This window comes from Cotesia typhae, unplaced genomic scaffold, assembly GCF_013202065.1.
Source record: "Cotesia typhae breed Kobodo isofemale line unplaced genomic scaffold, CoteBio_Ctyphae contig_5, whole genome shotgun sequence".
In the NCBI taxonomy this organism is placed as follows: domain Eukaryota; kingdom Metazoa; phylum Arthropoda; class Insecta; order Hymenoptera; family Braconidae; genus Cotesia; species Cotesia typhae.
Genome location: NW_027423757.1, coordinates 1,661,482 through 1,684,328, shown reverse-complemented (window position 1 = coordinate 1,684,328; position 22,847 = coordinate 1,661,482). Strand labels below are relative to the sequence as shown.

Here is a 22,847-nt window from a genome sequence, read left to right as displayed (position 1 = left end):
GAGAAAATTTCAAAAAAAAATTGTAATTATTTTTTTCTCAAATTTCTTAAAAAGAGTCTTTGATAAAAAAAATACAGTTTTGAGAAAAAAAAATTTTTTCATTAAAAGCCATTCACGGTATCTCATAGAGAATATTGTGTAGTTTTCAAAACTCTCCATTGATTCCCAGAGTTATGGATTATCAAAGTTAAAAAGAACTTTTTAGCTTTGATTCACGATAACTCCGCGGCAAATTATCGTAGAGGCTTTTTGATTACGTCAAGTTAAAGGATATTAAATTTCTTAAAAGAGCTTTGGAAGAAAACAATGAAAAACCTTTTTTTGAAACCCGTAGACCTTTTATTAATTGAGAAAAAATTTGGAAAATTTTTTTTGGTAGTTTTTTTTGGGATTACTCCAGACCCAAACATGATAAAAAAATTTCATGACCGTATCTGAAAATTAGACACTTGGAGCTATAATTGGCTTTTTTTTTGCTGTACGATCGTTTGCCCCAGAGTTACAACATATTGAAAATCACCCATTAATTTGGAATTTTTTTTACATCCCTTAATTTTTGTGACTTAGCAGTGTATACAACGGATAGTCAAAATAACGATCCGTATCATTATTTTATGCGTTACATTTAGTTGGCTCAACTATACAGATTCTTACGTTGACAAAAAAGTTGCCTATTTTAAAGAAACTACGTATATTTACAAGAGCTATTCTCTGAATGCTTGAGTGAAGCAAATGAATCCTTAAATAAGAAAACTGGATTATTATTTTGAGGAAACTTCATTTGAAGGTACGTTTGATAGTCATTTCAACAAAGTTTTTTTTTCTTGAAGTTATTGAACCCAACATTCATCTCAATAAGGTCCTTCAAAAGTGTCATTTTTAACCATTTTGAAGATTTTGAAATTCTGTTATTTTTGAACTACTTGGCCGATTAAAATAAGTTCATCTTTGACCTTGAGCTTACAGTATCCATCAGTGGAATAGGTATATTATTTTAAAAGACCCATTAAAAAATGTAGACGCGATCGTCGTCACAAGCTACACATTCTATCAAATAAATAAACAAATTAATTTTTGAATAAATAGTATTTTTGAACCTGCTCGATAAACTAAGTCGAGATAAAACGAAATTTTTCGAAAGTTACGTCATGAAGACAAAAGTAATAGTTCGATTTCTATAAAATCTATTAAAAACATGCATTGATTCAATATTCATTTTATTTTTTAATTATTAATAATTTATTTATAACAACAACATAAAGTAAACTACAATAAATTGTATATTAACAATCATTAACTTTTTAATAAATACACATTCTCTTCGTGCAGTTTTAGATTTCCTAAATTTATTTTTGTTTCTTTCGCTGGGAATATGAATGAATTTATAAAAATTAATCTTTATTTTAGCTTAATTCTATTTTATATAATTTATTTACATCATTAAATCATTCGATGTAAAACTTAAAAGATCTACTGTTAATAATAAATAGAAGAATAATAAGTAAACAGAAAATAGCGATGAGGAGAACGTTGGATATAGGAGTATAGTGAGATAACACTACTGTCTACTCTGGTTGCAGGAGGTATAGTATAGAGGTAGAGTATAGAGAATGTCAGGAGATATGTAGAGAAAAGAGAGGTAGTCTAGCTAGTAGTGAGTATAGTAAGCGTTTTGGAGGGAATCCGCGAGAATCCTAAACGCGTTTAGCTCAACGAACTACCTCTATGTTGATCATGCTTCCCGTAGCCTTCTAAGCCGTAGTTTACCAACAACTGACAGATTCACGGCATGTTACACGACTATTTCGACACAACACATACCTAATCCGCTCGCCTAATCTCATGTTTTCTCTCAAAACAAATAAAATCACCATATTTATTCTTTGTTGTTATTTTCAAAATACCCAAACAACACACATAAGACTTCCTTCAATCTCTTCATTCCTAGTCCTCTCCTTTACTCACCTAATCCAGGATTCAGCTTCCAGCCTCTCTAAAAGACCCATCGTTTAATCTTGCATGGAATCATTTTATTTTTAACTTCAAAAAGGAAATTTTTCTTTTTATTTTCTTTTATAATCTCAATAAGAAACAAAATAGTATGTATGTTCGATATCTAGGGTTACTCAAGGATTTCCTATACTCCTGATTCTCATCCTGGCCCAAGTTCTCAGCGCCATTGTCCGAGTGCGGTCAAGCATATTCAAACCACGCTTCTACATTCTGATACAAAATATTCTCATGGTTGCGCCGTAGCTTCAAGGAATGAAAAAAAAATTACTTCATAAAAATTTGACAAATTTATAACTCCATTAAAATAATGAAATAATTTTTCATCATCCAGACTCAAGATCTAATCTTCAGATAAGAGTTAAGAATTCATTACAGATACACACAAGGACAATTGGTGACAAATGGCGAAGATGACAATTCATGACCCCGTGATCAGCCTTGACGATGAGGGTACAATAAAATTAATCACTGTCCTTTAGGCCTACCCATCTTGTATCACTGAAAACCCTTTGACATCGTGTTCTCCTGTTGCCTCACATGTTTTTTCTTTGTTCGACGTTTCGGTCTTTGTGCAGCTCGTCAGATCGTTACTCGTCACACATAGAGAGCATATGCACGCTACAAAGAAAATACTGTAGGGTAATCCTTGGATTCGCGGCTTTTGGTCACTTCTGTTCCACTTATAGTCCATTAGGACTTCTGCACTAACTATTTAAATATTATGTGAACGCGTTACCTTCAAAATAAAAAAATTGGAAATAAATTAAAACTATATAATGTCTATTGATTCTTTGTTGATATTATTTAAACAGACAGCCACTAGTAATGGTAAAAATTTTTTTTTTATTATCAACTGTTACATTCTCATCAACCACTTATTCATCAATCCGGTACGTTCATCTATACTGATAGGATACTGGATTTATATTATGTACAAAGTATGCTTTAGTACTAAAGCGATCTTAATTTTTCTGAAAAATTCGCACTAATACTCAGACATGTGTTAATAAATATACATAAATATATTTTTCATAAGTGTAATGTACAATGTTTCGCTGTAACTTGAAGTTCCTTGAAGTAAACCAATCATGTTCGTCATGTCATGTAGCCCTAATAACACGTGCGTGAACAAGGCGACGCATATGCGTGTCACACGCAATCTCTTAGTTAATACTCATCTTCAAATTTTGATGGCATTTATAATTTTTGAATGTTTTTCGCAGCATTTATAGCCACAGCAGCCGAATTCAATACAGGAGAAAATTTTCCGCCATTGTATACAAAAATTCTATTTAATCAATTTTGATATTATATTTACAATACTTTTGTGAGTTAATTCAATGAAATTATATAAAATTAACAAACAAAAGTGTCAAACATTATCACAGTAACGGAAGATTTTTTAAATAAACAAATTTTCAATTTGTGACATTCTTACACTAATTTATTTGATAAATTCATTAAAATTTATCAACCAAAAAAATCGTATCAAACATTATCAATAAATCATATGTTTAATTCCAATAAAAAAAATAACAATGCGTAAATTATTGTTCAAGAGTTAAGTATGTAAGTAACAATAAAATCGCTTGGAGAGTTGAATTATCCTTGATATTCATGCGTCCCGTGAATACTTGGACGCGATTCAGGTTTCGCATCTCTGGTATCTCTGGAAAAGGAGCAAAGGAGCGAGAATGGAAGCGTCAAAGGAGTATGGCATGTCAGTACACAGGGATCATGCTTCCCCGATAGTATACGTCCGTCAGACAAAGCGTGAGACATTTGACTCAAACACCATACAACATGCAACGAACAACATACAAAGAACTCCTTTGTAGTATGGTGAAATCGTTGGGCTTGTATACTACGTACTACTATAGTGTAGCACATATGTATACTGCATAAAATTTTACCTGAAAAGTGTTGTATATATATGTATGAATACACGTATATTTTTTCAAGGCCAGTGACTGGTTCCATACTGACCTTGAGTGCGTACCAAGGGGCCCTGAGGCCCTTAAAATACTCCCTGCATCCCCTAATACCTTGATAACATCACGCACAGATTTTCAGGCCCTTTTGTTCACTTACTTTTATTAAATGATTTTCTTAGTATCAAATCAATACTATGTTTAATTAACAAATAGAATAGAATATTGATTGTAAAATTGAACTTTCAGTTGCTCAATATAAAAAAATAAATATAACTGGCAATTTATGACTGCAAATGAATTAAATGAATTACATGTTTTTTATTAAATTCTAATTTATCGAATAGATAAATAGCGAGAAAATTTGAAAGCAACAAATCGCTTATAAGCAGGGACATATATTGCAAACCAAAGTGATATGACGTCATCGAGTAAGTCAGACTGGCAGTTGAGTATTGGCAGTAAAACACCCACAATCTCGACCTCCTATCTGTCATGTGACCCTAATGAAAACTCTCATTCTCTATTGTTCCACCCTAATTAATGTGACGACTCAACTCCGAGTTGGATAACGTGACGATGTCTACACAATATAATATTACTTCTACACACTGTACATCACTGTTATACACAAGTCTCAGCTTCTAGGTTTTGTGTCTTTACATACACGGCGATCAACGACCTCTGGCTGTGTCAATCTAGCTGTTATATAGCTTAAACATGTCCCTCCTGACGTTCATTCGATCCTGTTCAGCTGTGCTGTCACTTATCCAATATCTGTAAACAAAAAAATGGTTATTGTTACCCGACGTATCCGACTAATGGCCGCACAAATGGTACCAGGTACTTAGGTGCTCAGACACCCGAGTATCTTCTTATCTACGAACTTATGAATTATTTTTCTTCCGACTTTTAAGTGTTTAGGCTTCGCACCTTATGTAATAGATTCGCACAAAGAAAAAATAAGATTTTTTTAATCAATATATCCGCCGCAATGTATCCGCATTCGAAACTCTGTTCAGGTCGCAAGATTCTAATTTAAAAAAAAAAAAAATTTAATCCGTATGTTTATTTTTATTTAAATTAAAACACAGGATTATGTAAGATACGTGGTACGAATTGAGTAAGTAGGAGCATCTCTCAGATATTTTCTTGGAATTTTTTTCAACACAAAATGTCGCGCGAGGTATCAGGTAAGTATATCGCAGTAAAGTAATACCAAACAGTTAGCACTGTAATGTGTGAGTTACATTACAGTTCAATGTACACATAGAGAGTGTATTCCTCGACGCACGCGCAAGCACTGATGTAAAATGTAACAGGCGTTAGCCAACAAGTGTCCATTAAGTTGAGAGAGTAACGTAAACTAAGAATTATTCCACACGGTTTATGTTTTCCTGTATAATTGCAAATTTTTTGGATTCTCCGTTTACAACGTTCCAATGGAAATTTCAAAGTTATATAGTTATATTTATTTTTCGAACATTCCAATTTACATTTTGTTGTTTGTTATTGATTAGACAGTTTTGATTAAATATACCTACTTCCTTATGCTGTCCTAATCATTGAGTGTTTTATCTGTTCTATCCCATGACTTCCGGTTTGAACGTTATTCTTTACCAACTGATGCCTCTGTTCTTCTCTCCCGATAGTTGGACATCCAAACGCGTCGATTCAACGATACTTTTAGACACGGAGACTCAACAACTTCATACTTCGCGTACTTTCTGCCATTTTAACTACGCTTGCTATTTTAATAGTTCGTTAAGCATCGAATTTTAATAGAGCTTCGTTTATATTTCGAATTATTTCTGATATACTACTGACCATATTTTAGCGCATTAAGAACAGACATAATAAATATGTGTACAGTAAAAAAATTCTATAATTAGAAATGTTCAAAAATATAATTTATTTACTTGAAATTAGAAAAACTATGCTGGGCAAAAAATTTATCATGAGACTAGAAACTGATTTAATGAGAAAAGTTAGACGACTCAAGTGTTAATTTATAAATGTTTTGAACATGGCTTACAACGATAATTCCGAGATGAATTTAGTATAAACTAACGATTAATCATTCTACTATAATTCTGATGCTTCTCTAATATTTTATAGTTCATTTATGCTACCTCTTTGTGCCTCCTCGAGTATGGTACTCAAAAATCACTGTATTGATTTTATTTTAATCCAAATGATTGGTTCTGAAGAATTATGAGGTTGGTCCGTTAAAACTATTAAACTATACATCCGATAGAATTGAAATTTTGCATCCATAAAGAGGATACATTCACTTGATGGATAGGCTAACTTTTTTATCAGTGTTGAATCTCCGAAGTGTATAGCGGGGGCGTTAATGGTTAGAAAAAATCATAAAAAACTAAATTTTGAATTTTAACTCTTCTAGACATGAAATTTAGAGAGAAAATTTTATGGCTTTGTTTAGAGCAAACAAGAATGTATTAAATGAAGTTTAAATCCCTAAATCAGTTACGGGGGTGCCAATGAAAAAAAAAATCGAAAATTTTAATTTAAGTCTCCCACAGACTTAAAATTTTATAAAAATTCCATATTTGTTAAATTAAGGTCGCCTACAATCAGATTTCGCAAAATTTAAGCCCCAGAGAAGATTGTAGGGGCGCTAAAAATCTGTTAAATTTTTTTCTTTTTTCTGTAATAATTAATATAAATAACAGTGAAAATGAAAGTAATTTTCTGTATAGATATAAGAGACTTTCTATAGATATAGGCACTCATCACAATATCTCGGGAACTATCGGATCTAGAAACTTGAAATTTAGTAGGAATATTATTTTTACCCGGTAGAGGTCAGCTAAGAGCGGATTTTAAGAAATTCCTCCCCCAAAGGGATTTGCGGGGGCGTTAACAATAAAAAATTCCCGTTTTTAAACTGTAGCTCCTATAGACTTCAAATTTGGTAGAAATCTTCCGTAAAAGATAAAGAAATAATGTATGAACGAATTTTACGATAGCTTAGATCACAGGGGCTTACAGGGGTGGGTGTTAACAATGAAAATTTTTCATTTCTAAGCTATAGCTCTTGTAGGCTCTAAAGTTAGTTTGAGTATTCTATATGTGATAAAGAAATGATCTAAGAGCGAATTTTACAATGAACCACTCCCAATAAGGATCGCGGGGGTGAGTGTTAACAATAAAAAATCTTAATTTCCAAAATATAGCTTCTAAAAACTCTAAATTTCGTTAGGAATCTTTTATTTCTCATGTAGAGATAATCTAAAAATGGATTTCAAAAAATTCTATTACCAATAGGGATTACGGGGGTGGGTGTTAAAATATTAAATTTCTATTTCCAAACTGTAACTTCTACAGACTCGAAATTTAGTAGGAATGTTCGTGTATGATGTCAAGTTCGGCTAAGAATGGATTTTCTTGAATTACTTCAAAAGGAATTGCAGGCGCCTTAACAATGACAATCTCTTACTTCCAAACAATAGTTTTTATGGACTCGAGGTTTTGTTGGAACCTTTCGTTTATGATAAAGAAATCATCTCGAATAGGATCTTACGAAATTCCTTCCCCACGTAGGAGTACGAGAGTGAAAATTGTCAAAAAATTTATATTCTTTAATTACAGTTCCTACAGATATAAAATTTGATAGAATTTCAAAAGAAACAGGCAATTACTGGGATGGCCTCCAAGGTCAACGGATTTAAATAGTTTTCTTTCTTAATAATTATATTGTCTTACAACAATTGTCTCTTTGGCAGCAGCAAAAAACTCATTATAAGGTTTCCAAAATTTAACATTACATGTAGCTATTCAGTCAACAAACTAAAAATTTTTCATACATTTTATTTTTGCTGATCACATAACCGATGAATTGTTCTTATTACCATACGGGATGGAGGGAATGTAACAGATTGAAATAAATAGGGTTCCGCCCGACTTTTGTCATACGGTCGACAATTTTAGCCGATGCTAAAATATTTTCAACATTAAATAAAAATTATTGTTTTTCAAGCTCCGGGAATCAAGAGTTTTTTTCAGAAATTTCCTCCTCTTTAAGGATCTTTTTTCCAATTTTTGATATCACTAATAATTATTGAGTTATTTACAAAAAAACTGAGATTTTTATTTTGGTTATGTTTTTTGTTAATAACAAATTGAAATTTTCATCAAAAAAATAAAAAAAACAACAAGGTTATTTTCAGAATTTCATTTCGCATCGAATGAGTGATTGTTCAAATTTTTATCACAATTTCTAATATTTTTACCTAAGATTATTCACTTAAACCTAGTTAGGCCCTCATAAACCTTACAGAACATACAATAGTACGCTGGATTTTTTTTGCTTTGATCTTTTGGCAGTGGACTGTTCTTAAAACACCGGGGATAAACTTTGCTTTAATGAATTTAATGAAACCCATGAATTTTCGGTACTTTTAATTGAAGAAAATTGTTAGTTAACTAAATAAGTTTATAAACATTACGGACAAAATTATATATCATAGACGAATAATTTGAAATTTATTCTTAAATTTTAAATTTAGGGAAAGAAACAGCTCAGTGGATTTACAGGTGCTTTACGAATTTATTGTAAAAAAACCAAAATTTATTTCATTTTAGTTTTCAATCCTCCAAACAGAAAAATTTTTTTACTTTCATAATAAATTTTTTTAGGTACAAAATAACAATTTTATATACATATATATCCTTTTCACCAGGCCACACAATCATTTTTTGTACCTGCTGAGTATAAAGTATATTGTTACAAAATCGTTTTATGAACAAACAAAAGAAAGTCTGCTTACATAAACTCCAGGTGTTCCCTTTATACAATAGAGGGCCGATGACTCATCTAGTGTAGCTATATAACAGCCAGACACTTTCATTGTATGTAAAAGTTTGAAAAGCGCGGTAAACAAACGTCACAAATATATCTATATACATTTATATCAAAGAATGAATTTATCGTTTACCCTCCTGACCCATAACACAGACAACCCCAGAGCTTGTGGGGGTTAAAAAATACTTCCGTAGGGTACATGTGTTCCTGATATCAAACCGCCCTTGTTTTCCAATAAACACAAAGCAACCGTTTCTTCGACGATAACAAAAACGGTTTAAGAATTATTACAGGGTAGTTGAAAAAAGTTTAAGATATTTTTCGCATACTCGTTGAAGGGTCGAAGGTATTGAAAGAGGTAGCACATCGATAACCGATTTAAATTTTCTACCACCATCCCTACCAGTGCTACTATCTGTTATAGCCCGGAGTACACCACCATTTATACAAAGGGTATTGATGAATATTGACTTTACCAACAGTATGAGATGCCTCCCTGTTCCATTTCCGGTCGTGTTTCTACGGGTCGGCTGCTTTCAAGCTCTCTCTCGAGGTTCGATTTATCGATTCTCATTCTCCACTTCTAACCAAATTTCATATATATTGTATCACACACAGACACACGCAAACCTGATAACCTTATATATCTAACGTAGCACAAACATTTGTGACCAGTGATTGTACAGCTAGCTCTAACATAGTATACCACCCGGCTCCGAGAACCAATCGTGAACTTCTATTTCCCGATCGGGTTGTCTATTTATCGGTTATTGAGTTCCTTTTGTATTGGTTGAATCATTTATTTCAACATACGTGTATTTTTTTCTGTCACACTAACAATCTATTTTTTTTGCATTTACAGCAACATTTGCTGCTAAATTTATCAAAATTTATAGATGTATTATAAACAAACTTCCGTCCAAAATAATTTTTTTGTAAACTATTTTTACACTTATTTTCTAATTTAAGGAATTAAAATACAAAATTTATAATCGGAGCCAAAATCAGGTCTTTGGAATTACAACATTAAATTAAAATTATAATAATTAATAATTAAAAACAAATAAATATTTGTTTAATAATGAGTTATTAAAAATCACAGATTACCCCAGCGATGATTCTGCGCTCCTATTAAGGAGGTAGGTTGCAAGAAACCTCTTCGTCATATTTGTTACCAATAGTTTCAATTGGGTAGTTTGATAACGTTGAAAATATAATTTTTTTTCACCCATTACAAATAATTCATCATTATAAAAATATATTTTTATAAATTGATATGGATATGTCTTCTGGGATTCCTTCCACTGAAAAGATATTTCGCCACAAAAGATTATTCAATATTCTAAATTGAAAACATGTGATAAAAAGAAAGTTTATAATTCAATAAATAGACAATATATTACAGCATAACGGAGACAAACCCCCTTTTTTTTTTTAACAAAGTTTTGAAAGAAAAAGAAGGTATGTATTTCAATGAAAGTTCTACAATACTTTAATTTAAAAAAATGAGGTTTAGAATTATTTTTTTTGAACAGTTACATTTTTTTTTTTCTAATTTTATCACCATCATAATAATTAAAAAGAAATTAAAAAATGTCAGCCTTTTAATAAAGAAAAAAATTTGAAACAACAAACTAAAAAATTGGTATTTTAAAAATTTCTTTTTTTTTGAACTATTTTGATTATTACCCTTAAAATAAGAAAAAAACAAATTAAAAAATTGCTAGACGTATAAACAGATTTTATCACCAAGTTTTAGTAGGCATAAATTTGTAGTAAAAACATTTTGAACTATCAAACCAATTAAAAAATGTTTTTTTGATTATTTATATTATTGGAATCGTAAATTCGCCGTGAGATAAATTATTTTAAGAAAAAAAAAACATTTAAAAATATCCATCTTTCAATATTTCATTATAAAAAATAGAGTAGTTGATTAAATAAAAAAAAATTATTTGTCGGTCGTTGTCTGAAAATCGATAAACTTTAACATTGAAAGTAAAGGTGACGCGTTACATACATCGATGCAACTACAGTTGAGTTGAAAAAAAAAATAAAAAAGAGCTCGTGTGGAGGTAGAGGGTTGGGATGAAAAAACAGGGAGAAATAAAATTTTAAAAAAAGATAAAAAGGAAAAATGATAAATTCGAATGGATTTGCAGACCAATACCTTTTATATTGGCGCACATAATATCATAGTGAGTGGTTATGATGGAAACACAACCAACAACAACATCCTGGTATCCTGGGACTAGTGAGACGCGACGTTGCTTAAGTGGCTATGCTTGGTGTAGATCCAAGGACTAGAGTGTCCGTACCAGTGTCTAAAGTCGCGCATGTACGAAAGAGTCATCGTCGGAAAAAGATAAGACTACCTTTTTTTTCAGCTTCTTCTGAATGTCGAAGCGTCGCGGATGCCCGCCACAGGAACAGGGAAACATCTTGATGAGAAACTTCATGTATTGGTTAAGGTGCCGTGACAATAAGCGCCTATATTGATACTCACCACTCGATGGATAGTTTATATATCGGGGGTTGTGTGCGATGTTGATAACAGGGTGAAAAGTCGAAGGGATTAAACAGCGCTTGAAAGCAACAATATACTGATTTTTTTTTTTTTTTTTCACTAGGAAAAATGCCGACCAGGGCACTGTACAATAATTATTGACAATCATAATGATGATGATGATGATGATGATGATCTTTAATTTATTAACCACGAACTATATATTTCTTTACATATTAAAATTAAAATGTCTCGTAAAATTTATTGTACTTGAATTCTAAGAACTTAATTATGTTTTAAAAAAATTTTTAAATCGTTATCAAGTATTATCAAAAATAATTTTACAAATTTCAAATTATTGGATTAATTATTCAACTGAATTTTAATTATTTACAGATTACATTCATAATACTCGATAATTATTATTCAATTTCTATATAGTTTAATTGTTCGTCATATATTTATAGAATAGTAACGTCAAGGAACCAAAAAACGCCTGAATTAATTCAATGACCATCATTTGGACGATTCGACGCAAGAAAACGCTGCATAGATAAATTGGCTGTAAAGCGTATCACGAAAAAAAAATTAGAAAAACGGTTGACCCTGAAAGTCATCCCTGCAATCTCCCGCTAATTCCATACCTGAGTGCTTATAATTGCACTTATCACGTTTTTGAGCTCTTCGAGCTCAAAAAGTTAGCTGTTCTACGTTTTCAAGCTCTTCGAGTTCTTTTGCCTGATAGAAGTTTAATATAACACTACTCTTAAAATTTTCAAACTACAATTACTTTTGAATGAAATAGGCGATTTTCACGCGGTTGGTAGCATTTGACACAGTTTTTTGAATCCTATGATTTACTTTTAAACACAAATTGTGTGTATGTGAACCACTTATAACTTTTAAACGGTTTGACCAATTTCATCGCAGTGGGCGCCATTCGAAAGGGCTTGACCAAAATTAGATTTTAAATACAATTTGGACTGATTCGAACCCGTAGATTTTGAGAAATCTAAAAAAAAAAAACACGAAAACAGTTTTTTTTTCAAATATGATTTTTTTGGAATAACTTTTAAACCGCTTTACCAATCGATTCCAAAAACTAATCAACTTTGAAAATCCAAAAATCACGTCGATCGGCGCCAAGCCGGTCAAAATCGGTTGATTTGTTCGAGAGATATCGTAAACGAAAGAAAACCGAAAAATGTGTTTTTTCGGAATTACTCCGAAATTTCTAGTTTGACCAATTCAACCTTAATGATTCTTCATGAGGCTGAAAAAACTGTGACAAATGTCACCAATCGCGGCATCGGTTGATTCTTTCAAAAGTTAACTTTTGACTAATTATTGTGGTTTGAAAATTCAAAAAATAGTGTTCTATGAAACTTCCATCGGACTTTAGAGCTTGAAGAGCTCAAAAGCATAGAAAAGACATCTTTTTTGATCTTGGAGAGCACAAAATAACACAGAAATTGTATTTTTGAGCTCAAAGAATTCAAAAACATCATTTGTACCATTTTAAGCGCTTATAACTATGGAATTAGCGGGAAGTTACAGGGATGGCCTTTAGAGTCAACTGTTTTCCAAATTTTTTTTTTTTTTTGTGTGTCGGTATTATTAATACTTTAGCACTCGCGTGTTCCATTGAAGCAACATCCAAGTTCAATATTATTGAGTAAAAAAAAATCTTACTGTACGAGTGGTGAAAAGTAAATTCTTTTCAAGTCATTTACAGAATATTTTAGGATATTTATGAGAATAATCTAAAAAGATTTAAAATAATTTAGGATAATTTAAAACAATGCAAGCAAAAAGATTTTTATTTAATTAAGAAATTATAAAGTAAAATGAACAATTCTATTGGAACTTGAGGCTGGAAGGTTGAGATAGTATAATATATAGGATTTATGAACGAAAAATATTGCAATTTATTGTCTTTATTAATAATAAACTACACTAGAATACACAAACGAATACGTTAAAGATTTATACAGTGTAGGTACTCGATAAGATTATAATACAAAGGTGGACCGATTGTCACGAGAGTTCAGTTGACACTTATGACCGGTGGCAACCCAAAAATACCGACAATACCTCAGGTCATAAAATTGACTCTTCCCTGGATCGAAATATAATATATCCTGACATCAATGCATCTACAGTATCGTTGCTATTTTCAACAAATTCTATAAGAATTACTACAACCATATAATTTAACGTCATGCGGGTGAACTTGCTCATGCATGTCTTGCGGCGTATTCTATATAAATTCCGAAATCATGATCCATAATTAATGTCAGTGTCATATATTGACTTCGGAATTTTGATTTTTGACAATCTTTCCCCAACCTCTATTAAAACAAATATTAACCAATGACACAACAAATGTAATATACTGAATGAAAAAGCTACAAAAATGTCAACAAGAAAAAGATAACTATTATGGTATAAATATAATGAATAAAAATAATTCAACTGTATACGGAAAAAAATAGCAGAAAAAATTACAATTATCACATCATTATCCAGACCTAGGCTTCTAATAACTTCACTTTCATAATTAAATATTAAAAAATTTACACTGTTACATCATAAATGTTGATTATGTTGACTACAACATTTATACATGTTTTTACGATGTAATATTATTGTAAATTGTTAAATGATGAGCTGATTTTCAAAAAGGTATCTTTTCATATTTTAAAAGAGCAGTTTTTTTAACTTTTAAATATTAATTACTTGGAAAATTATAAAGATTTATAAATAAGAATCGAATTGTAGCTTCATAATCGATAGCACTTCATAGCTAAGTTAAAAAAGTTCAATAAAAATATTTATAATTAGAGATAACCAGTTTTTTGTCTTGATTAATCCAAAATGCAAAGATACCCCTTTGAAATTCAACTCCTCAAATTAAAAATTATGAAAGTGAAGATAGATCACATACAGTACAAATTCTAAAAATTTTAAACTACAAGACCAATAATTCTTAGGATAAAAATTTAGAGACTTATGACAATAATTGTGCCAGTAAATTAAGACGGAAAAACCTCTCTCTAAACTCTGTATTTTCTAGTCAAATTTAAATAGTTTCAATTTATAGTTTTATGGTATAAAGCCAGTAAAACGTAGGTAGCAGTATGTAAGAAATGAAGGAGCTAGAAGTGGAATAAGCATCTTACTTGTTAATCATGAGTTCCTAATAGATGGACGCAGAAAATCATCGCAAGACGCGAACCACTGATGCCATAAATCCCAGTGGGCACATTTACTATTTCTTCCTGGCAAAATAGATCGACTGATGTTTATCCCTTAAATCTTATCTTTTTAATTAATTTCATCAATAGGTATTTAGAGTAAACAAGAAACAAATAAATGTATCTATAATAGAGAGTCATTTGTAAAAATAACTTGAAAAATAAAAAAATTGAAAAGCTAAGAACGAAAAAAACAAGCGTACTTAATAGTAAACAAAAAATCAAGTAAGTTAATAATGATTGAATCAGTAGATGTAGTTACTCTATAAGCAGACTAAAAGTGAGGAAGTCCAATGTGGGTCCAGTTAAGACATTTCAAAATAATACCAGCCTTAATGATATGTATCCCTGGTAGACAGATGTTGAACGTCATCTCGAAATGCGGTCCATTTTCACAGCATCTCGATCTCATCTCCTTCCGTATTCTCTTCAGTTATTGAATTTCATCACTCACTTACTTTCTAATATTAACTTCATATATTTATATGTATGTTATTCGAACAAAAAATTTGATAAATATTATTATCAACCTTTAAATAAAGTTCAATAAATTTTTTGATTTTGTGGCAAATAATTTTTTCTTAATATTCATATCAAAAAACAGAAAAAAAAATACTAGTAGCACTCTTGAATTATTAGAAATTTCTAATATAAGAGATTATTTCGCTACATACGGCTGTGTAAGCAACGCGTTATTCTGCTCTCCTGTTAACTTCTAGACAACAGAGCGAGTGACGAAGCAACGGCTGCAACAATGCTGTTTAGTAAACTTATAGTACTGAAGAGTGTCTAGCATAAAACTAGACAAATCTAGCCAGCTCCAACGAGTGCTCATATAGTTAACTTTTATTTAATTATTATTATTCAACGCTCAATGTTTCTGTACTAGTTTTAAACCATAGCACTTGAGAAACTTATTTAATTTCTTCATTGAAGTCGCTGTACAATGTTATCTATTTTTTTCATTGAAGTTTGGTATTAAATACAGTTTTATTAGAATTCTTAGTGTATTTGTTAAAAATATTTAGGCTAATGTTTTACAATAAAAGTAAGGAAATTATTGTTTATTATCTAGGGCAATAGTCAGTTGTCAAGTGAAAATAAACATTCATGCTGTGTTTCAATAATCGCATGTATTATGGAGCACCAGGTAGATTCTGCTTGACACAAAAATAATTCATTGATACAAGGAATCACTAATTTTTTTTTAACATACAACTAATTAATGTACTAGTTATCAAACATATTCTTCTTTACTACATACGGATTATTGCATTAAAAAAATCATTATTACTGACCAAGCCCCGCCGATCGATTTCAAATTTAACAAGTGTTTTCCATAAAAAAAAAAAAGTCTGAAAATTTGGGCCCTCAACATCAATTGGTTTTCAAATAATTATTTTTTCTGCCCTCCGGCCGGAAAGTGGCAACTTTCTGGCCGCTGCGTTAAACGAAGTTGCCACATTCCGGCTACGTCGAGCAGAAAAATAGTATACACACCTTGGCCAGTAAAAAGTAAAGCCTCAGACCACATGTTTGTCAACCTCGGCTTCGCCTCGACCAACAATTACATGTGATCTGAGAGTTTACTTATTTTACTGGCCTAGGTATGTAATATACTATTTTCGACTTTCTCGCTTTCTAATTGCATGGCTCATGATGCCAATCATCGGAGAGTATTTTACCATTACGATCGACAAATTTTTTTCGTCTCCTTTTTTCAACTACTTTTATTAATACACTCTTGTTAGTTCATTCAATAAGAATTAATTCTAGTATTTTTGAAAACTGATTTGATGTATTATAAAACAGAAAAAAACATCAAAATGTAAAAGAAAAAAAAATTAGCAAAACGGTTGACTCTACAGGCTATCTCAATAAATTCCCGCTAATTTCAAATGCAAAACGCTCCAAATTTCAACAATTGCGGCGACTTTAAGCTCTTCAAACTCAAAAACATGATTCGAAAACTATTTTGAGATTTCTAAACTCCAAGATAGAACTATTATATACTTTGAGCTCATCCAGCTCAATATAGTCTAGTTTGTACTTAATAAACCACTTTTTCAATATCCTTGAGGTACAATCACTTTCGGAGAAATTTTCCGACTTTAGAACGCTTGGCAGCATTTGGCGTAGCTAAAAAAATTTTACTAAAATTTTTATATAAAAATTTGATCCGTTGTATAAAAAGTTGAAAAATTGTATTAAAAACCATGTTTGTGGAATTTTTCAAAAATTAGATTTATCTTTTAAACAAATTAATCGATTTTGATGTAATTTATGGCGATCGAGGCAGTTTTGTAAGTTTAAACAAAAAATTCATTGTTAAATAATTGATTTGACGAAAATTTTCAAGTTATTCTGAACAAGCAATTTTTCGAGCTTTCTTTCGACTACTACACCTCTTTAATTAATCAACTAATTTTAATATCGTCTGAGGCCATCGATGCAATTTCTTAAACTTAACAAAATTATTTTTCTTGATCCCCTACCCGAAAATACGCACTTTCTGGCAGCTCTTCGCTCTAGAAAGTACGATTTTTGTGGCTTACTTGAATTACAGCGCGCTCTGGCGGACTACGTTTTTTTTTCTGGCTCGCTAGTACAATAGCTATATTCACAAGTACGCTGTTTACTATATTCATTCGATTGTCAAACTTTTGGAGGTTGTGATAGTGCGAAAGTGTTAATGGCCAGTTGTGCTAATGATATTGATATGGATGATTCATCATCTGATGATTCCTTCGAGGAGGAAGTTTTGAGGAATTTTGATCAAGAAGCTCAAGAAATTACAATAAAATCGGCCGATCGTTATTTGCTAGTTTATAACACCTACAAAACATGGCAGGAGGAAAACAAAAAATCTTTATCGAGTTCCGAAGAAAACAATCTAGTTGTTTACTTTGAAGGTCTAAAAGCAAAACTCAAACCTCCAACATTATGGAGTCTGTGGAGTATGTTAAAAAAGACTTAAAAAGTTTGATAAAAAGTAATGCTAAAGGTTACAAACCGAAAAAAGCTTTTGTACTAAGATGGCCACAAATAATTCAATTTATGAACAGTGCCCCAGATCATGTCTATTTAGCTATTAAGGTAATTCTATTATTTACAATATTATTTACAATAATTATTTACAATATTTTTTACAATAATTATTAACAGTATTATTCTCAATATTAATTACAATATTATTTACAATAATTATTAACAATATTATTTAAAATATTAATTACAATATTATTTTATAATAATGATAATTTTTTTGTCATTTAAATTTAATTCAATTTATTGAAATTTTTCAGGTTATACTCATCTTTGGAATTTGTGGCTGTATGAGGTGCAAAGAAATCTCAGAACTTCTTTGCGATAACGTGGAAGACTTGGGAGATAGATATTTAATATCTATTACTGATAATAAAAATGATTACCCTGGTCAATTCGTCATAGGAACCATGTTTTATAAGACAGTGAAAAAATACATCTCTCTAAAACCAACAGACAAATTCTCAGACAGATTTTTTATTCGATATTCGACAGGAAAGTGCTATCGACAGGCGATTGGTAGACATACAATCGGAGAAATGCCAGAAAAAATCGCGACTTTTCTGAAGTTGCCAAATCCAAAAAAATTTACTGGTCATTGTTTCCGAAGAACATCAGCTACGCTTCTTTCGGACTCAAGTGCAAATATGCAGATGATAAAACAACAGGGTAGATGGCGGTCTGATATTGTCGCACAAGGTTATGTAGAAAACTCAATGCACAACTGAGAATTGATTTATAACGGCATCATTCAAAAATCACAAGAAAGTACTCAGAAAAGATCATTTATGAGTACAGGATCAGCGAGTGTAGCCTCAACGAGTACAGCATCAACAAGTACAGCATCAATGAGTACAGCATCACCTAGCACCGTATCAATAAGTACAGCATCACCTAGCGCTGTACCAATAAGTAAACCATCAATAAGAATGCATTCATCTATTTGCAAACTTCGAACAGACTTGTCAGAAGAGCCACTAACAACTGAAAGAGAAATCGGCGAACCTCAAGCTAACCTTTAAGAAAACATGTCAGCAAGTATACAGGTGACTAATGACACTGAAATTGATGATCCTGATTTGACTGTGAACTGGTCAGATTTTGATGATGACTTTACAGTTGATGATGCTCATTCCATTCAACAAGGTAAAATTATCTATTTAATTCCTAAAATTTACACTTAAATTTAACCTTATAATAATAATAATAATAATAATAATAATAATAATAATCATCATTTTTCAGACTCAAATTTGAATATTGGTTTTACAACTACAAGAAATAATCCAATACCAGTGAAGAATGGTACTAGTCACAATAACAACAAGAGACAACTGTTCACAGACAAGCCAGCAGTAAATCTATGTTTTCGCAACAAACCAATGACCCAATCGAATCTACCGAAAAAAATTAAGAGACCTGAAGTTCCTAAAAATAATCGTGATGTTACTTCCATGTTAAAAGAACGTGGATTCGTATTGGACAACTGTACACTAAATAATTGTGTATTTAATTTAAGTCTATGCACGTGCAATAAGGAAAATAATGCATGAAAAAACTATATTCATACTTCATTATTTATTATTAATGATACTTATTATAAACGGATATTATTTGTTGCGTTGTTTGTAACTTAATAATAATTATTAATTTATTTTCGTTTATTTATTAATTTATGTGTTTTTTATTCTCAATTTTCCATTTCAGGATTTAATGATCGTGCAACTAATTGTAAATTATTGATGATATATTTTTTATAGTCGGGCGCCCCCCGCGTGTTTCCGTATTTTCGGATGGGGATCAAGAAAAATAGTATACAACCCATTGCCAAAAAGTTGGATGCTCTAACGCTCTCGGCTTCGCCTCGGCATCTATATTCCACGCACCAGAAAATCCAACTTTCTGGCCTAGGGTCGTAATATACTATAAGTACAAAGTAATAAGTACATTATTTTATTAAATTTTAACAATTTCAATAATTTCGGTTTTTCAATTATTTATATGCCTAAACATTATTAGATTTTAACCAGGCTCCAAGTTTTTTACATAATGTTGACATAGAGCAATTTAACATTTTCATTTCATTAGGAAGTAGATTGTAATATTTAATATATAGCTACATACAGATAATTTTTTAAGCTAATAGACTTATTAATTTTAGGTAAAGGTATAAGTTTAGGTGCTGATATTATTTAAAAAAAAATCATTATTTACCGATTTTGAAGAAATGAATTGACACTTTGGCAATACGCCTTAACCATTTCGACTTAAATATATTGAATTATTTTATAAATATAAATATAAATACATCTGACAATAAAAATTTGGAAACTATCGTTTTGTTTCATTTGGAAGTAAATCAGCCACTGAAAAAAATATAATACAATTCATAACACAAGTGCTTACATGTGTTTCAAATAAACAAACTGATATATTCAATAGGCATTTGTTGTCGCACTGGTCCAGACTAAATTACCGCGATCAGACTGTATCACATGTTCATAAGAAAAAACTATAGACGCCCCCAAAATATAAGTACCAAATTACACCTAGTAATTGTGTCGAATAATCAGGAAGTGGTGTATTTCTTTTTTGAGCGTTATTCCAATGTTAGTATCATGAAATGGAATGGTATGCATCCCATTCATCGAGCAACAGAGTGTAATATTATTTATTGTTTAATGCATTTGTTCGATCACGGAGCTAATATCGATTAATGTTAATGAATTAATATTGCTCTCAAATGATCGTTTCTGGTGATTTCCAGTAACAGGATTTTTTAATTAGATTTTTTATGCGAGTGCTCCTAATTATTTTGCATTAATACTCTTATGTGTCAGTTATCAAATTAAAAACTGCTAACTTGTGCGTTAATCCAGACTACTTTGAATATAATTTTCTTCGTCTCGAAATTGATAAAAAAAGATATCTAATGATTGTACTGAATAATTTAATAAGCTCACAAAGGAATTAATTTACGACCAAATCATAACGATGTTTTATCATTGTGCTTTAATATATTCCTTGCTTCTACAAAATTTCCAAACTATCATTTAGCGCTGTAACAAAAAAACCTTAGACAAAATAACCGCGGCCAAAATGACCGTGGATGAAATAACCGAACGACAAAAGATCCCGAACATAAGGTTTTATAATTAATCTTTGAAAATCATTTTTAAATTTATAAGTACAAAAATAATATAAAATAAAATAATACATACTAACATCACCGAGAATTTAACATAACTAAAATTTGAATTTGCGCGCGCCTAAATATAGTGTTTGCATATATTTTCATGCTTATGATATATTCGACCAATCACATCACGAATAAATTGATGCCTCATATATCCATCTCTATTTTATATTAGGATAAGCCTTTCATAATCATTTCTTAGATTACGTAACTATCTTTGGTTTCTATTTGTTGTATTATTAGTAGATTTCATAGAAATCTAATTTCTAACTATTGCATTTGTCCTCATGACGCAACTTTCGAAAAATTTTGCCATTTTCTGACTCAGTTCGTCAAGCTGATTCAGAAAATACCATTAGTTCAAACGTTTATATATGTATGTATTTATATATATATATATATATATATATATATATATATATATATATATATATATATATACGATATAACGCGGCTTATCCGGACGATAGCGTCTCCAATTCAACATGGATCTTTTCCAAACTCAACATACTTATTTTTCAGACGAAAATTAAGGCCAAGTTCAAAGATGAGCTCAATCGGTCAAGTAGTTCAGAAATTACAGGGTTTTAAAATTTTCAAAATCATAAAAACTCATTTTCTGGCAGATTCTTTCGCGTATAACTTTTGAATGAAATAACTTATTTAATTTTTGTAAATTTTGTATTAAAGCCCATTTAATAAGCTTCAATTTCCATACCAATTCATTCTCCTCAACTCAAATTAACCTCTTCGTCTGTAGATTTTTAATGAAATTTTACTCTTGCAGTCGTTTCTATTTTTTGTTTAATAAGTATAACGCGTCCAGATTTCTTAACTTCCCGCTAAGAAAATCGAAGATATTCGAAAATCGGGACGTTATTGTTCTTACCCCGTTTTTCAAAAATCGAGTTTTTATCAGATCTCGACGTTTTAAGGTATCAGGAAGCTTCCCTGACTTCTCTAGCGAGGGTGTCTGTATGGCTGTATGTATGTATGTATGTGTGTGTGTGTGTGTGTGGATATATGTAAACCTCTTATAACTTTTGAACGGCTGGACCGATTTGATCTCGGTTGGTGCCATTCGAAGGGGCTTGACCAAAGAGCCCTAGTATTTGATCACGTACCAGTAGATGATCACTCCATGTATTTGTATATCTATATTCACAAATATAAGTATACAAATACATGGAGTGATCATATACTGGTACGTGATCATATACTGAGGCTCTTACCTTACCAGTATAGGATCACTCCATGTATTTGTATACCTATATTTGTGTATATATGTATACAAATACATGGAGTGATCATATACTGGTACATGATCATCTATTTGGGCTTACTTTACCTTACCTTACCTCACTTCATCTAACCTTACTCCACTTAATAAAAAAAAAAATAAATAAAAAAATTATTAAGTTTAATAAATTACGAATTATTGAGATTAAAAATGTTTAAAAATCGACAATTTATTTCATGATGTTACAATATAATGTTAAAAATTTAGATTAAAATATTGTTAATAAAAATTCTTAAATGTAAAAAATTTTAAGTCATTATGTATAATTAATAAATAAGTAAATTGTTATTAATATATATATATATATATATATATATATATATATATATATATATATATATATATATATATATATATATATATATAATTAGAATTCGCTATTTATGAAATCTACTTCCAGTTCGGCTGCCGAATGGCCTTTTTTACTCTTCTAGCTTCTGGTCAAAAGTTGTAAACTTATATTAATTAATTAATATAAGGAAATAATTAGCATTTAAGATTTAAAGTATTGGTTTATATAGAGTCATTAAATATATTATATAATATATGGGTTTTTGGGTTTTTGGGTTTCAATAAAAGATATAAATAAATAAATACAATTTCAGATTTCATAATAAATGTTGCGCCCTTTTAACATGGTTTTTGTGTGTGTTTATTCAAAAATAGGCCATTAAACGAAGCTTCTTATTTAGATGTGCCCTTTTTTCATGGATTGTGTGTGTTGATGCAAAAATATTTTTAATTTATTATTTTGTCGTTCGGTTATTTTGT

At 30.7% G+C, this 22,847-nt stretch overlaps 2 protein-coding genes across 3 annotated transcripts in view; both read left to right on the top strand.

The window, feature by feature from the left end:
• The window catches only part of LOC141530651 (xaa-Pro aminopeptidase ApepP), a 48,643-nt gene that overhangs the window by 10,150 nt on the left and 15,646 nt on the right, over positions 1 to 22,847 (top strand). The gene's annotated exons all lie outside the window — the stretch shown is intronic.
• Positions 17,236 to 19,172, top strand: LOC141530995 (uncharacterized). 2 transcript variants are annotated; one of them, XM_074248443.1, is made up of 3 exons: positions 17,236 to 17,631; positions 17,841 to 18,726; positions 18,826 to 19,172. In XM_074248443.1, the coding sequence occupies exons 2-3, from the start codon at positions 18,609 to 18,611 to the stop codon at positions 19,131 to 19,133; spliced, it is 426 nt and encodes a 141-aa protein (XP_074104544.1). In that variant the 5' UTR covers positions 17,236 to 17,631; positions 17,841 to 18,608; the 3' UTR covers positions 19,134 to 19,172. Both variants share the same exon structure in this region; 1 of them encodes a protein (XP_074104544.1).